The 17,048-nt window shown below is 41.8% G+C and overlaps 1 protein-coding gene across 5 annotated transcripts in view; it reads left to right on the forward strand.

Annotated features, from left to right (window-relative positions):
• Window positions 1-17,048, forward strand: part of RAPGEF4 (Rap guanine nucleotide exchange factor 4) — a 334,333-nt gene that overhangs the window by 285,653 nt on the left and 31,632 nt on the right. For all 5 annotated transcript variants that reach the window (XM_070358480.1, XM_070358487.1, XM_005887564.3 and 2 more), the window contains 6 exons: window positions 9,965-10,115; window positions 11,844-11,932; window positions 12,644-12,674; window positions 12,892-12,970; window positions 14,123-14,269; window positions 16,338-16,435. In XM_070358480.1, the coding sequence (XP_070214581.1) occupies window positions 9,965-10,115; window positions 11,844-11,932; window positions 12,644-12,674; window positions 12,892-12,970; window positions 14,123-14,269; window positions 16,338-16,435 (595 nt within the window). The remainder of the gene's footprint in view (window positions 1-9,964; window positions 10,116-11,843; window positions 11,933-12,643; window positions 12,675-12,891; window positions 12,971-14,122; window positions 14,270-16,337; window positions 16,436-17,048) is intronic.

Raw genomic sequence — 17,048 nt, forward strand, 5'->3', positions numbered from 1 at the left:
TAGACCAAGTCCTAGCTGCTCTGCTATGAGTACAAGCCCCTGCCTAAAACTAAAAATAGCCAAGAACTAAAGACTTCTAGAAACAGAGAATTCTGAAAATCAGTGAGAAAAAAAAAAAATTCTGAGCAAGAAAATAAGAAGTAGGAAGAGCTTCTGTGAGCTCCAAGTTAACAGGTACACACAAACAGAGATCAACCCAGGAATGCCAGGTCTTGTGAAGAATTCCAAAACCATCCATTTCCAGATTCTGAATTATTTCCAGAGGTAGAGCAGTAATAATATTGATGATCAGTAACCTTTAACTGAGCAGCTGGTATGTCTGAGATATATTCTGCATGGTTCACCAGTATTGCCTCATCTCCTCCTCGACAGCTATCCTAGGAAGTTTACTGATGGAGAGACTGGTCTCACAGAAAAGTTGGGAAGCCACAAGATGAACCCAGGTGGTCTAATTCCAGAACCTGAGTTCCCAAGCACACGTTGCATCAAGGAAGGAACAGACTTAGTGCTCAGGATGGGGGAGGGGAGGCGCTTCAAAAGGCAAGCTGGGTAGTAAAGAGGCCCATAATACAGTGGGAAGAACAAGAGCTCTGAAGTCAGGAGACCCGTGTTTAAAACCTACATCCTTTAAGCTATATGACTTGCAATTATCTTTAACCTCTCTGAACCCTGCCTGTATAATAGGGGTAATTACACCTGCCCTACCCTCCTCACCAGGTTGTTGTGAAGATCAAATAAGGCTATGTGTGTGAAAGTACATTATAAACCTTAAAGCCCCTTATAAATATTGCCCCTCTATAAACAAATGATTGTACACCACGAGACGGACATAGCATAAGGTAAAGAATATAGTAAAGCTTTGTTGAGTCAGTGGGCAGATGACCCCCAAAGTTTGTTTTCAGCTTCAAGCAGAGATCTTGCATGCAAAGCAGGGTTTTAAAAAACAACAACATTGAAGAGTATCAGTTTGAATGTTGATAAGTGTTTTATAAATAGCTGCATAATTAGCATGTACTTACTGCAAAAAGTATACATAATATTTTATTCCCTGTTGTAGGCTGTAATGAATCTGCTGCCTCTACATCCTAGGAGGTTTTCACTTACTTTCCCCATGATAATTTTAATACGTGGAACCATTATTAGCTGAATTAAGAATAAGTAAATGAGCAGTAAAAAAAAAAATACAGAAAAATTACAGGTGCCTGTGGTGAGTAAGATAATAACTAGGTAAAAATATATGAAATAATTATAGTGTTTGAACAGCAGAGCCGGCATGAGGAAAATGACTCAATGGAATATTAAACCTGCTGTTGGCGGGGTAGAAAGGCTCTGTGGCCTTCACCTCTTCTGAGTCCCAGCCCAAATACCTCGCTGAAAACAGATCCAGTTTGTCCTCATCCATGATTTTGTGATGTCAAAGGAGTTGGTCTGATTCAATGAAGATTTAGTCATTCTAAAAGCCTGTGGGCCTGTAGACTAAGTACCCAATAACTGAAATATTCTATTTTAAAAATATACCAGAAGCTGGTATTTGTTGTAGACCTAACCTGGTGACATTGAATATGAAGTTATTTAGAATATATCTATGATTTGTATTGAATATCTCAACAAAATGGAATTAAAGGTAATTTAGATAGTTTTAAAGAGCTTCCCTTTAAAGAGCTTCCCCTGTGGCTCAGCTGGTAAAGAATCTGCCTGCAGTGCAGGATACCTGGGTTCAATTCCTGGGTTGGGAAGATCCCCTGGAGAAGGTATTCTGGCCTGGAGAATTCCATGAACTGTATAGTGCATGGGGTTGCAAAGAATCAGACACAACTGAGCGACTTTCACTTTAAAGAGCTGTGGATTGGGGTTAGGGGGGAGAAGTATAAGAAAATACTATTATATGTAGCACTCCAAACAGTGTCATTGAATAGTTTAAGGTAAACATTCAAGGCTTTTTATGTTTCATGTGCCCAATCCTTTATTAGGAAATGCAGAGATTCACGAAGAGTTTAAGACATGGTTCCTGCTCTTAAGGATTCCATTTTTTGTATTTTTCATTTTTTTCTTCTTGAAGAATAGTTAATTAAAGTATTGTTTTAGTTTCAAGTGTAGAGCAAAGTGATTCATATATATATATATATATATACACACACACACATATATACAGGCTTCCCTGGTAGTTCAGCTGGTAATGAATCTGCCTGCAGTGCAAGAGACTGCTACTCAATTCCTGGGTCAGGAAGATCCCCTGGAGAAGGGATAGGCTACCCACTCCATTATTCTTGGGCTTCCCTGGTGGCTCAGATGGTAAAGAATACAGGTTCAATGTGGCATGGCAGAACTCCATGGGCAGAGGAGCCTGATAGGCTACAGTCCATAGAATCACAGAGTCAGACATGACTGAAGTGACTAAGCACAGCATGTTTTATATATATATATATATATATATATATATATATATATTCTTTTTTTCATATGCTTTTCCATTATAGGTTATTAATAGATGTTGAATATGCTTCCCTGTGTTACATGCTGCTGCTGCTAAGTCGCTTCAGTCGTGTCCAACTCTGTGCGACCCCATAGACGGCAGCCCACCAGGCTCCCCCGTCCCTGGGATTCTCCAGGCAAGAACACTGGAATGGGTTGCCATTTCCTTCTCCAATGCATGAAAGTGAAAAGTGAAAGTGAAGTCACTCAGTCATGTCCGACTCCTAGCGACCCCATGGACTGCAGCCCACCAGGCTCCTCCGTCCATGGGATTTTCCAGGCAAGAGTGCTGGAGTGGGGTGCCATTGCCTTCTCCACTGTGCTACATAGTAGGTCTTATTTATTATATATGTATATCTATCTATCTATCTATCTATCTATATATATATATATATGTTGGGCTTTACCATATGAGCCACAGGTCTTATTTATGTGATATATATATATTATATATATATATATATGTTGGGCTTTACCATCTGAGCCACCAGGGAATATGTTGGGCTTCCCTGGTGGCTCAGATGGTAAAGAATCTGTCTGCAATGTGGGAGACTGCGGTTTGATCCCTGGGTCAGGAAGGTCCCCTTGAGAAGGAATGGCAACCCACTCCAGTATTCTTGCCTGGAGAATTCCATGGACAGAGGAGCCTGGTGAACTACAGTCCATGGGGTCACAGAGAGTCGGACATGACTCAGCAACCAAAACACACACACACACACACACACACACACACACACACACAAACACATATATTAATCCCAAACTCCTAATTTATCTCTCCCCATTCCTCTATCCCCTTTGGTAACCATAAGATTGTTTGCTATTTCTGTGGGTCTGTTTCAATTTTGTATGTAAATCATTTGTATCGTTTTTTTTTTTTTTTTAGATTCCACATGTAAGTGATATATTTGTCTTCCTCTGTCTGACTTACTTCACTTAATATAATAATCTGTAGGTCCATCGTGTTGCTGAAGGATTCCGATTTAATGCTCTTGGAGGTGAAAGGTCTTATTACCATAATGAGAAACCTCAAGTTAGGATCTGAATCATCAGTAATTTTAACACTGCTTTCTAAAGCAACAGGCATTGGACAAGAGAAGTGGTTAAAACTATAGCAGAGAGGGTCTAGTTCAGACCCTAGGGATCCTGCCTTCCTGGCTCTCAGATCGCAAAGGCTGCAACCATTAAATCTTAATCTTCTATATGTGCTTTGTCTTCTTTGAGGGCTTTGGGGGATAGGTTCTATATCTCAGATGGGTTTTTCCATTATCCAACAAAATGCTAAGTCACCTAATTCTGCTGCATAATGTATGTTTGGATAAAGAAACAATAATATTAGACACACAATAACATAGAGAAGTCAACAGAGTACTGGAAAGGGAGGTAAGAGAACTGAGTTCTAGTTCTAAGAATTCCATTGATAAATTTCAGAAAAATCACTTCACCTCACTCTACATGTTTCTTTGCCTCTAAAATGGTGGAGTTGCAACATCACTCATTATCAGAGAAATGCAAATCAAAACCACAATGAGGTACCATTTCACGCCAGTCAGAATGGCTGCTATCCAAAAGTCTACAAATAATAAATGCTGGAGAGGGTGTGGAGAAAAGGGAACCCTCTTACACTGTTGGTGGGAATGCAAACTAGTACAGCCACTATGGAGAACAGTGTGGAGATTCCTTAAAAAACTGGAAATAGAACTGCCTTATGATCCAGCAATCCCACTGCTGGGCATACACACTGAGGAAACCAGAAGGGAAAGAGACACGTGTACCCCAATGTTCATCGCAGCACTGTTTATAATAGCCAGGACATGGAAGCAACCTAGATGTCCATCAGCAGATGAATGGATAAGAAAGCTGTGGTACATGTACACAATGGAGTATTACTCAGCCATTAAAAAGAATACATTTGAATCAGTTCTAATGAGGTGGATGAAACTGGAGCCTATTATACAGAATGAAGTAAGCCAGAAAGAAAAGCACCAATACAGTATACTAATGCATATATATGGAATTTAGAAAGATGGAAACGATAACCCTGTATGCGAGACAGCAAAAGAGACACAGATGTATAGAACAGTTTTTTGGACTCTGTGGGAGAGGCAAGGGTGGGATGATTTTGGAGAATGGCATTGAAACATGTATAATATCATATGTGAAATGAATCACCAGTCCAGGTTCGATGCATGATACAGGATGCTTGGGGCTGGTGCACTGGGATGACCCAGAGGGATGGTATAGGGAGGGAGGAGGGAGGGGAGGGGGGTTCGGGATGGGGAACACATGTACACCCATGGCTGATTCATGTTGAGGTATGGAAAAACCAATACAATACTGTAAAGTAATTAGCTTCCAATTACAATAAATAAATTTATATTTAAAAATGATAAAATGATAGAGTTAAAGGAGACAAAAATCAAAGGACTTTTACAACTCAGATTCTTTGATTCTGTGAATCATCTGAAATCACCTTAGTATATGAGGTGGCCAATTTGACTATTCTGGCTTTTTCTTAATTGTGTTGAAAATAACAATTCAAGGGATAATTCCAGAATCTCTTACAGACTTTAACCTAGCACTTTATGAGGTACGAGAATCAGATACCAGAACCATATTATCTTTCTGTGACTCTTTTCCCCATGAATTCGAGTAGCCATATTGCTTCTTAACAGAAACCAGCTGTCATGATATTATGAACCATGACCTTATTCTTATTCTATACATGTATTTCTTGATAATAAATCATTAGATTATCATATATTTTATATTCTTTACTAATCCACTGTTAGCATCACTATGAACAAAGCTAGTGGAGGTGATGGAATTCCAGTTGAGCTATTTCAAATCCTGAAAGATGATGCTGTGAAAGTGCTACACTCAATATGCGAGCAAATTTGGAAAACTCAGCAGTGGCCACAGGACTGGAAAAGGTCAGTTTTCATTCCAATCCCAAAGAAAGGCAATGCCAAAGAATGCTCAAACTACCGCACAATTGCACTCATCTCACATGCTAGGAAAGCAATGCTCAAAGTTCTCCAAGCCAGGCTTCAGCAATATGTGAACCGTAAACTTCCTGATGTTCAAGCTCGTTTTAGAAAAGGCAGAGGAACCAGAGATCAAATTGCCAACATCTGCTGGATCATGGATAAAGCAAGAGAGTTCCAGAAAAACATCTATTTCTGCTTTATTGACTATGCCAAAGCCTTTGACTGTGTGGATCACAATAAACTGTGGAAAATTCTGAAAGAGATGGGAATACCAGCCCACCTGACCTGCCTCTTGAGAAATTTGTATGCAGGTCAGGAAGCAACAGTTAGAACTGGACATGGAACAACAGACTGGTTCCAAATAGGAAAAGGAGTATGTCAAGGCTGTATATTGTCACCCTGCTTATTTAACTTATATGCAGAGTACATCATGAGAAACGCTGGACTGGAAGAAGCACAAGCTGGAATCAAGATTGCCGGGAGAAATAGCAATAACCTCAGATATGCAGATGACACCACCCTTATGGCAGAAAGTGAAGAGGAACTCAAAAGCCTCTTGATGAAAGTGAAAGTGGAGAGGGAAAAAGTTGGCTTAAAGCTCAACATTCAGAAAACGAAGATCATGGCATCTGGTCCCATCACTTCATGGGAAATAGATGGGGAAACAGTGGAAACAGTGTCAGACTTTAGTTTTTTGGGCTCCAAAATCACTGCAGGTGGTGACTGCAGCCATAAAATTAAAAGACGCTTACTCCTTGGAAGGAAAGTTATGACCAACCTAGATAGCATATTCAAAAGCAGAGACATTACTTTGCCAACAAAGGTCTGTCTAGTCAAGGCTATGGTTTTTCCTGTGGTCATGTATGGATGTGAGAGTTGGACTGTGAAGAAGGCTGAGCGCCGAAGAATTGATGCTTTTGAACTGTGGTGTTGGAGAAGACTCTTGAGAGTCCCTTGGACTGCAAGGAGATCCAACCAGTCCATTCTGAAGGAGATCAGCGCTGGGATTTCTTTGGAAGGAATGATGCTAAAGCTGAAACTCCAGTACTTTGGCCACCTCATGCGAAGAGTTGCCTCATTGGAAAAGACTCTGATGCTGGGAGGCATTGGGGGCAGGAGAAGAAGGGGACGACAGAGGATGAGATAGCTGGATGGCATCACTGATTCGATGGACGTGAGTCTGAGTGAACTCTGGGAGTTGGTGATGGACAGGGAGGCCTGGCATGCTGCGATTCATGGAGACGCAAAGAGTCAGACATGACTGAGTGACTGAACTGAACTGAACTGAATCCACTCTTGAAATAGACATTAACTAAGTATGTATCTTCAATAGTGTCCTTCATATGTTAAAAATGTGTGTGGTATGCATTAATAATCCTTTTAAGCTACTATTTGTGCTGGAGAAGACTCAGATTTTTATTCTACATTGGACTTTCTCCATCAAATGGTTAACACATTATTACTCCAACTTTAGCCACAAAAATAATGGTTTCTGGAGCCTTTCAGATGTATGTGAATTTATGAACATATTATTTGAAATGTTACTCGTTAGGGTGCATTTCTGACATCATATTGAGACAAGGGGCCTGGTGAGATGTTCTTTATTCTTCTGATTACTGTCTGAAGGGAATGTAGTTTTTTCTCTCTCCACTTGTTTTTTGTAGGAGTTAAATAAAATCTAAAAATCACATTAATGTTCTAAACATCTGGATAGATTGTTATGGGGATAAACAGAAGCCCTAGTACCTCACCTGTAACCATCTAATCAATTACATGTAAAGTCCTGTCTGTGTCCCCTGAGAATCTGGTTCAGCAGACTGTTGATGAATAGAAGGGTATGTTGTCTGTGGAGGGGCCGAATCCTTGAGCACATACTTGGATTCAGCTATGAAAGTGCTATTAACTCCCATCCCATCTTAGTTAAATATATACCTGAAAGAGGAAAGGTAAGACTTGGTGAAACAAATCAGTGCTTCCTTTTGTTTATTTCCAGAGGCAAACATATGTAACTTTCACAAGAAAAAGGGAAAGCCTCTTCCTGGTCCCACTGGATTCAGTCAATTCTAGCTCCAGGAGGCTATGGAGTATACGTGAAGAGAGGCAGGCAGTCAGCCCTTGGTTTCAGGATTGGATCGGCTGAGTCATCTCTAGAAACCTAGGAGCTTCAACAAAAAATTAAGGAAGGGAGAGAGAAGGAAAAGAGAGAGGAGGAGAAATCTCTCCTATTAGGATTTTTGCTTCCCAGATGCAATTACTCCTAATAATTTCATGAACCTGAGCACTAGTGTGTAGTCACTAGAGCCACTGTTTGGGCCATGAGGGTGGTGATAATGGAAAGAACCCCTGTCTGGATTTGTAAGCCCTGCCATTTACTCACTGAGCAACCTTGGGCAGAAGTCCTTTCTGACCCTCAGTCTCCTCATCTGTAAATATTTACCCTTCAGGTTTGTGGAGAGCATTACATGACCATGTAAGCACACAACATATTTCTTATAACCTGTAATGCTCTACACACATTTGCGGTGTTAAACATGTTAATCCTTCCAGTTGTGTTCTTCTATCTTTTACTGTAGACAAAAGACAGATTTCCCCAGCAAGAGAGAAGACAAGAAGAATCTTTGCCTGACCCACAGAGACAATGACAATTTAGGCATTCTACACTAAAGCCCTCTAGGTTAGCCACAGGTGTGCAGCTGATGTTTCTGGATCCAGTACACAGGGGTTTGTGTTGCTTTCTTGATCCAAGTCAAGGTAACCTAGAAAGTTAGAATTATATCATCTTGCTATCATTTTGGTATTTCAAACATTTCAGCCTCATACAAGTAGAAAAGAGTCTCTCTCTCTCTTACTGATTTGTAGATGAACGAATACATGGTTTTCAATCAGCCAGTTACCCATTTGGTACCCACCACGTGCCTGACTATACTGCAAGGTTCTCTAAAAAGTCTTAGTAATGGCCAGCATTAAAATTCTTTGGAAAGAAAAACTGAGTTATGTGTGCCTACAAGCAAGAGATCAAAGGGTTAATCAGAAACGAAACAATTTTCACATAAAGTGATCTTTCTTCCCTGTTTTATTGTAAGCTCAAAGAGAATTGTAGCAATACAGGTTGAGCAATTTTCTTTTTTTGTGAATCCCGTGCTCAATTTATGAAAGCCATTTTGCAAGCCATTTACATGCAGTAAACCTTTGCTTTAAGATTCTGTCATTTACCTTGATCATTATTTATAGTCCCTTTAGAAAAGGCCCTTGACTGGTTTAGCTCCCAAGTATAGCACTGCCATGGGACAGTTTTCTTTTAAGTCATGGTTGTAAGCTAGGACATGCTCAGTCTTGTAGCCAGGTATGAGGCATGGCGATATTGTGTAATGGGGACTAAGCTAGTTGGAATGAGGAGTCTTGGATTTAAAACCAGTCTTTGACTTAAAACTCACAATGTAATCTTGGTCGTTTACACTCCTTTACTGTCAAGTTTGCTAACTTGTAGAAAAAGCACAATGTCTTTCATCACAAGACTATAAAGTAGGGCTTAACTGAGGTACTCTGTGTGCAAGTGTCAGTTAAAAAGAGGAGATTGTTTTATGAATGAATTGTCTATAATATGAACTACTATAAATCACTGAAAAGGGAATGGTATGTCTAATCTAAACTCTTTCTGGATCACATATTCTGTTCTCTCTACTGTAATCCACAGAAGAATGTAAACAGAGCAGGGACCTTCACAAGACACAGAGAGTAGACATTCTATCAAGTATCTGTTGTATTAATGGGTAAAATTTCCATGTAAGCATCAGTGTGCTGGGCATGGTTTAGAATATAAGAAGAATAATGTATTAACCTAGCCTCAAAGAGTTTATAGTTAGGATGACTAGCCATTCATGCATGAAAAGCCAATGTGAATTAAATTATGGCTCTAAACAAGAGAAGAAAGCATGCATAAAAAGTGTGTCTGAGTCCCTCACCGAAGACAGATATAGCAGGAAGGTTTCCTCATCTTAACCCTCAGTGAGTTTATCTATCTTCAGCCTCACTTCTGTCCCGTGTACTTTTTAAATTAGTCACAGTTCCAGAAGGACCAGATACCCACTTGTAAGGGTTTGACTGAAGTGCATATAATATAGAGATGTGTCCAGAATTGTGGGAGCCAAAGAGAGTTGGTGAGGCCCAACAGCAGGAAGCGTTACCACCCACAGAGGTGAAAGCAGTGCAAGGGGCAGGCACGGAATGTGATGGGAGCCAAAGCAAGGCGCAACGAGAATCCTTATCAACACACAAGTCCAGTAGAGCCGTGCAAGTCTAACTCTTTGGGCTACTATCAAGGCAAAGTCTGCTGGGTTTGTATGCATTTGGTCCAGAACTTTTAGGCAGGTGGGGCTTTTCTTGAGGGCCTAAGGAAGAAATTCCATCAGTCCAAAAGGCCTTCCTGGAGCTGGGATCTGTCATTCTACCTTTGCTTGTAGCACAGTGAAATGGCTAAATGTTCTTCCTTGACTCCTTGGTACTTACCATGCACAGCCTTCGCAAGGTACAGAACAAGAGAAAATGGATTATGCCCTCAACAACAAGAGGCGAGTCATCCGCCTGGTTTTGCAGTGGGCTGCCATGTATGGAGACATCCTACAAGAGGATGACGTGGCCATGGCTTTCCTGGAGGTAGGTGGGGATCATCCCTTCCAAGAGTGTGTCTTTGTCCTACAATACAGGGACCACCCACAGGCATGGCAGCTTCCCTAGAGACAGAGTAAGCGCGAATTCTAGACTTTGTTAACATGTTCATTCATCAGAAAGGTACTATCAGAAAAGTATAAAGAACATCATCCATTATCCTGCCAGTCTAATTCAGTAACTGGTAGTAGCATTCCGATGTATTTTCATTTATTTGCTTTCTTTGTTATATTTTCTGTAGTTATAATCAACATAGTACCCATCATTTCACAGGATGCCTTTTCTACTTTATGTAAGGATTTTTCTATGTCAGTAGAGTCTAATAAAATTTTCTGATGGCCTTTGAGTAGCTATGCCACGGATATATTTATTTCTTCCCATATTGTTGAATATATCATTTCCATTTTTACTTTCCTAGAAGAGCATAATGAACATTTTTGTACAAATAGGTCTATTTTTGGTTCTATTCCTAGAAGTGGGATTACTAGATCAAATGGTGATGCTTTTGAGTACAGTGGAGCAGATAACTTTATTAAAGAATTCTTAGGTCCACGAAGTGGTTCTGAAGGGCCATGATTTACTTTGTAAACACTGATTTAAGCTGAACTTCCTTTTCCTTCCCATGACTCCAGCCCACGTTACAACAGTGACCTGAGCATTTAATCCTTAATGATTCACTCTGTCCTCAGAAACTGAGATGAGGACCTTACTTCTGTGCAGGCGAAAGGCAACATGATTTCTGTTTCAAGCTTTATCAGTCTGTCTGTTTAAGAATGAATTATCCAAAAGAAACATCCCCACTCACTCCTTCTTAGTCATATCATTTGGCAGGCAGAGAAATGAGGCTGGGAGGAAAGGTGGATAATGAGAGTCCCTCAAGACTATGGAATGAAAGATTTTGAAGATGTAGAGGAATAATAGTCACTTGGGTCATTGGGTTATGGCTTCTACCCATTGCTTCGAGTAAAGGACCACTTTGCAGATGAGTCAGAATGATGGTGATGCTGCTGCTGCCAGAGCTCTCGGCTTCTGCTGGGGAGCCCACTGCCCCTGCACAAAGCAGGGCAGGGACTCTGCTGCTCAGTGGGTGGAACCATCGCAGGACATCAGTGAAGAGTCCTGAGTTAGTGACATAAACTCCACAAAACTTCAGTGCAGTGCTGAAAACCATGGCTGTACTTTTACCACCAACAGTTAACCACGACTAGTAGTAAATATTAAATAAACAACAAATACTAAAATAATATTCAAAATAAATATTAAAATTCCCCTGAAAAAAAGATTAAGGTGAAAGAAGTGCTCTTAAAGACCATAAAATAACCCATTCCAGAATACTGCGTTGCTTTGCCTTCTGTATAAATATCATATAAACACTTCATTTGCGATTTAAATTTTTTAAATTTGTTTATTGTGGTAGAACACAGCAATCATAAAACTTGCTATTTTAATCATTCTTAAGTGTACAATTCAGTGGCATTAATTATACTCACAATGGAACACATGCATCACTACTATCAGTTTCCACAATTTTTTTCTCACTTGCCATGTTGAATTTAGACATGCTGTAACATTTTCTTATTTGTCCCTAGTCCATGAAACCATGGTCTGGAGATGCTAGTGAGGCAGATGACATAGGGACATGTCTTTGTTGCTCTTTGCAGAATTACGTACCTTTTGCAGTTCTTGTTAAAAGCCTGTGACCTTTGCCAATTACAGGAGTTTTATGTGTCTGTATCAGATGATGCCCGGATGCTTGCTGCCCTCAAGGAGCAACTGCCTGAGCTGGAGAAGATTGTCAAGCAAATGTAAGGAAGGGCTTGGCTTTGGGGTGAGCTTTCACCAAGTAAGTGTCTGCTGACTCTCAATCACATCATCATCCAAAAAGTCCTTTGTCCCCACAAAGGGTGAAAGCTGATTTGAGTGGTGTGGGCCTCAGGCGAGGGGGTGCAGTCAGGCCAGATGAACAAAAGGGTGGAGATTCTGCTCAGCTGCCTTCTGCACCGGACAGCTGCCCAGAGAAAGCCTGGGGAGCCAGAGATCCTCCTTGGACGTCTGACTCAATAAACCTGGGTCCCTTTGGTTCAAGGCAGGGAATCCAACACCACAGTGGTCAGTGGAATTTAAGCAAAGTTTGAAGAGAATTACTTACCTGGGAAATTCGCGTGACGCTGCCAAAGCTGTTAATGGTGAATACTCGTGTCCTCTAAGTGGAAACACAGGTTTGCACATGCTGTCCTTTGAGCCACTGATTAAATACTGGCTCCTAGATAGACTTTGAGAGTGAGTAATCCAGGCTTTTAGCCTCACTTAGACCAGGGATCTGCCTGGGACAAAAGCTGATCTCTTAGCTGTCCCCTCTGTGCTTTGGCCTCTTGGTGTTGAAATAAGGAGGCTCAAATTGCCCCCTGAAGGGATGCTGTGATTTCATTTCTAACACAAGATTAAAGTTATATACAAATGAAATCATTTAATAGTACCAACAGTATTAAATAATGTGCTTTCTCTGTTTCTCGTAGTTCAGAAGATGCAAAGGCTCCACAAAAGAAGGTCAGTGGCAATGGATCAGAATTCTCTAATTATGCCCTGTAGACTGACAGTTCTCCAGAAATATAACATCGCAATATGTGACAGTGATGTCTTTGTAAATACAAAATATGTTTTCTTTATTTCTTGACTCTGCTTCTCAGGCATGTGTCCTCTGAGTTGCAGATATTCATCTGTCATCCTCCCCTTATGGCAGCTACTATTGTTATTATTTTTACAGCACAAAGTTCTTTTGCAACAGTTCAACACAGGCGATGAGAGAGCCCAGAAGCGCCAGCCTATCCGTGGCTCTGATGAAGGTGAGATTTCTTTTCCAGCATGTGTAGATTATTTAAAGTCAGAATGAAATCTTCCCTCTGGGCGTCACCCCTTGGGCCCACAGAATAGCTTTTCTTGGCTCTCTGTGCACTCCAGATGGTTTGCTTGGAGGTGCCCTTTGGCATTCCAATTATTTTTGTCCTTGAACTTGGTACCTGGAGCCAAGGTGCTTATTCACACTTCTCTGATTCTGCCTCTACCCCACTGCCACCTTTCCTTGAAGGAGAGAAAGATTATCTCAGGGGCCAGTTGTCAAGGTGGCTGGAAGGTGGTTGGTGTTTTGCAGATGCCTCTCAGAGGTGGAGCACCAGGGTCAGCTGCTCACCTGCCGAGCAGGGCTCCCGCCCAGGAAGAGTGCCCCCAGCCCTGAGCACTACCTCGTTAGCACCCATCGGGAAGGCCCAAATACCAGCTGCTATTGTTTGCTTGGTTAAGATTTCTTCGAAGAGTCACAGGCAAAATAAAATGATCATGATGAAATCTTCATCTTCAGCCACAGATGAATGTTGTAATTTAGGGGTGCCCCAAACTCAAGAATTACAGGAGGTGGAATTACTTCCAGGACTTGTGTGTTCAGAGCTGAACATGTGGATAACCACATGCAGATTTACTGAACTGAACACCACCCAAGCCATGTGCCCAGGCCTCAGAGTACATACACCAGTGGACAAGTGAGCAGGAATCTTAGCGAATGTTCATGACCCCAGGCAGAAGCATTCCTGTTTGCAAGAGTGTTCATGCTGACTCCCTACCACTGAACTAGGCAGTGGGAAACTAGTGATCTGCCTGCCACATAACACTCCTGTATTGTGAAAAAGAAACACTCACAGACAAGGGCAGACCCTGAAAACTTGCCTAAACATGCCTCTCATTCTTTCCCCATGACCTGTGTGTGGGCTTTCCACAACTATCTGTTGTGGTTTTTGTAACTGGGATTGGCAGTCATGGACTGTTCTAAGGTAAGTTTTAGAGGAGGACAAGTGTAGGCATCCATGAGCACAAATCAATACAAGTCATAAGAATGGCAAGGCGATGCACATTTTGGAGGGTGCGTCCAAACATTTTGCATAGCTTATGTTTTTTTTAAGAACTCCCAAGATCAATTCATCTTATTGTTGCTCTCTTCCCAATAGTTCTGTTTAAAGTCTATTGCGTGGACCACACCTACACAACCATCCGGGTACCGGTGGCCGCCTCGGTGAAGGAAGTCCTCAGCGCCGTTGCCGACAAACTGGGCTCCGGGGAAGGCCTGATCATCGTCAAGATGAGTTCCGGGGGAGGTGAGAGCCTTCTGTAGAGGGGATATGCCAGCAAACAGAACCCTGGCAGGCAGTTAGTGGGGCCTTTCAAGCTGATCCAAAGGGACGAGTGGGTGCCGTGTGTGTTCCCACAAATAACAGAAATGAAGGTGGTTAGAAGTGGGCTGGGCTAGTGTCTTAATATCCCCTATCCAGTAGGTGCCCACTCTGAAGCAGAAAGAGATGAAGAGGAAGCTGGAATGAGGTCTCTGGTGTGGATGTCAGCCTGGAGTTTTCCTATAAACCCTAAACAGAAAAGCTTAATGCTGTAATAACCTATAATAGGAAAGAATTGAAAAAATATATATGTGTGTGTGTGTGTGTGTATAAATACCTATATACATGTAACTGAATTACTTTGCTATATATCTGAAATAACACAACATGCTTAGTTGTTCATTCATGTCTGACTCTTTGCAACCCCATGGGCTGTAGCCCACCAGGCTCCTCTGTCCATGGGATTTCCCGGGCAAGAATACTGGAGTGGGTTGCCATTCTCTTCTCCAGGGGATCTTCCCGACCCAGGGATCGAACCCTGGTCTCCTGCTTTGCAGGCAGATTCTTTACTATCTGAGCTACAAAGGAAGCCCCAAAATAACACAACACTATAAATCAAATATACTTTAATTAAGACCAAAAAAAAAAAGAAGTTTAAGGCCTTGGAGCTCTGAGACATGTGGACCCCAAGAGGACACCTGGCTTTTCTGGCTAAAGGCTACAGGTTTTCATGAGTCTGAAGTTAGCAGTGGTCACAGGCTGGTTCTTTTTGGCTGATGATGTCTCCCTCCTTTCCCAGTAGAAAGGGCAGGAACTCAGCTCATCGACAAAGTGAGGAGTATTTTCCCCCACAGGATTACTTGACTACTGCCTGCTTTTATCCATCATGTATTTTTGGCCACTCAGTGTGGCTGTGACACGAGGGGAGGTGTATGCAGAGCCTGTGCCTCCACGTGGCTCAGAGGCTGGCGAGGAGGGAGACAATAAACAGTCACCGTCCAGGTGACGAGAAGGGTCTGCACGCGTTGCAGCGAGAGGCTGTGGGAGGGAGCCATGAGGCTTGCTTATCCAGCAATGATTTGATACTCATTGGAGCATCCTTCAGGATCCGAGGGAGGCCATTTCTACCACATTTAAAGACAAATTATTCCACTGAGGCAGAATTTTTAAATATATCTTGGCTCCCCAAAATATCCCCCTCCATTTCTGTTCCTGGTGCACATGACCCAGGCCGTCTGTCTGTCCACCATGAGCCCTCTGGCACACTCTCGCCATAGTTTTCCCAGGTGCCTCCTTCACTGCCTTCAGGTTCTCCTGTCATCATCTCATGGAGGCCCCCCTCCTTCCTCTCTTTGATTCCCCCTTATCCATCCTTCCCAGCCTCCCTCCCTGCTCTATTGTTGTCTCCTCCTCACTGCTTACTCTCTGATGCATTGTCACTGTCTGCATCCCTCACTATGATGTAAGCTCTTTGGGGACTATTTTGTTGTTGTTGTTGTTATCATTCCCTTCTGTATCCTCAGTGTCCAGAGCAGTGTCCAGCATATAGTAAATGCTAAATAAATATCTTTTGTATGAACTATTTTAAATATAAGAGACTTCATCTAATAATGCAGTTGCCCTCCAAATTAGGGAATGAGTGAAAAAAATAGTGATAAATTTTACCTTGAAAGTCATGTGGGATCTCAGAAAGCCCCCTAAGTTTTCTAAAAGTGATACTGTCATCTCCAAAGGGCTGGGCGTTAATCACCATCTAGAAGCAGAACTTGTTTTTAAGTAGCAGGTGTGGTTTTTGTATGCAGAACTGGGTAAATTGACCCTTGGGTATTTCCATCCTTGTTTTGGGGTCATTTCTGATGGCATCCTGAGTGTTGTGTGCCTGCGTGATTGCTGTGTCTTTTTTATTCAGTGGATCCCTTCAGTACAGTATTTTGTGCAGTCACTCCGCATGTTCCAGTAATTCACCAAGCTGGCAATTTGTTGGTGTGATTAGGGCAGTACAGCAAATCTCAGATGCATTTAATAGGCAATCTCATGCTTTTTATGTTCACAGAAAAGGTGGTGCTCAAACCTAATGATGTTTCAGTATTTACAACGCTCACCACTAATGGACGTCTGTTTGCTTGCCCGCGAGAGCAATTCGATTCACTGGTAGGTGTGGATGGCCGCCTTGGAGCAGCATCTGCAATCAGAAAAACTTGTCTGGAGCTTAATTTTGCAGTCACATTGAACTCAGTTGCTAAAAAAATTCTTGAATGCTACTTGTCTTTTTCTTTCCTCCGGTCTATTAGGTAAGCCTCAGGTGTTCATTTGAGACGCTCTGAGCTTTAGATTTACCTTTGTGGAAATTCACCAAGTTGCACTATGATTGGGGCATAATTCAGCTTTCAGAACTCTTTGTAGTAATTCACCTCCTTGAAATGTCCCTGATTTAAATACTGATATTAAAAAACATGAACACTTAGAGACCAGGATAGAAATAATTTTTTTAAGGCAAGACATTGCGATTTATCCTGCTCCTTAGGGGGATGTAGAAATGCATTATGAAAGAGCCACTCTACGGTCCAGGGAAAATGCCGTTCCCTGAAAGGGCTCTCTCCAACTTGTGCGGGAAATATCAGAGGCCAGCTGTCTTCCCTAAGTCTCCAAAACACTGCTCACAGCCCCACACAGCTCTCTGAGTAAAAGCTTAATCAACTGTGTTAACAAGTGTGGCCCTCTCTCCTTTATGCTCTGGCGGGGTTCATTTCTGTTTCTCCTTCAA

This window comes from Bos mutus, chromosome 2, assembly GCF_027580195.1.
Source record: "Bos mutus isolate GX-2022 chromosome 2, NWIPB_WYAK_1.1, whole genome shotgun sequence".
Taxonomy (NCBI): Eukaryota; Metazoa; Chordata; class Mammalia; order Artiodactyla; family Bovidae; genus Bos; species Bos mutus.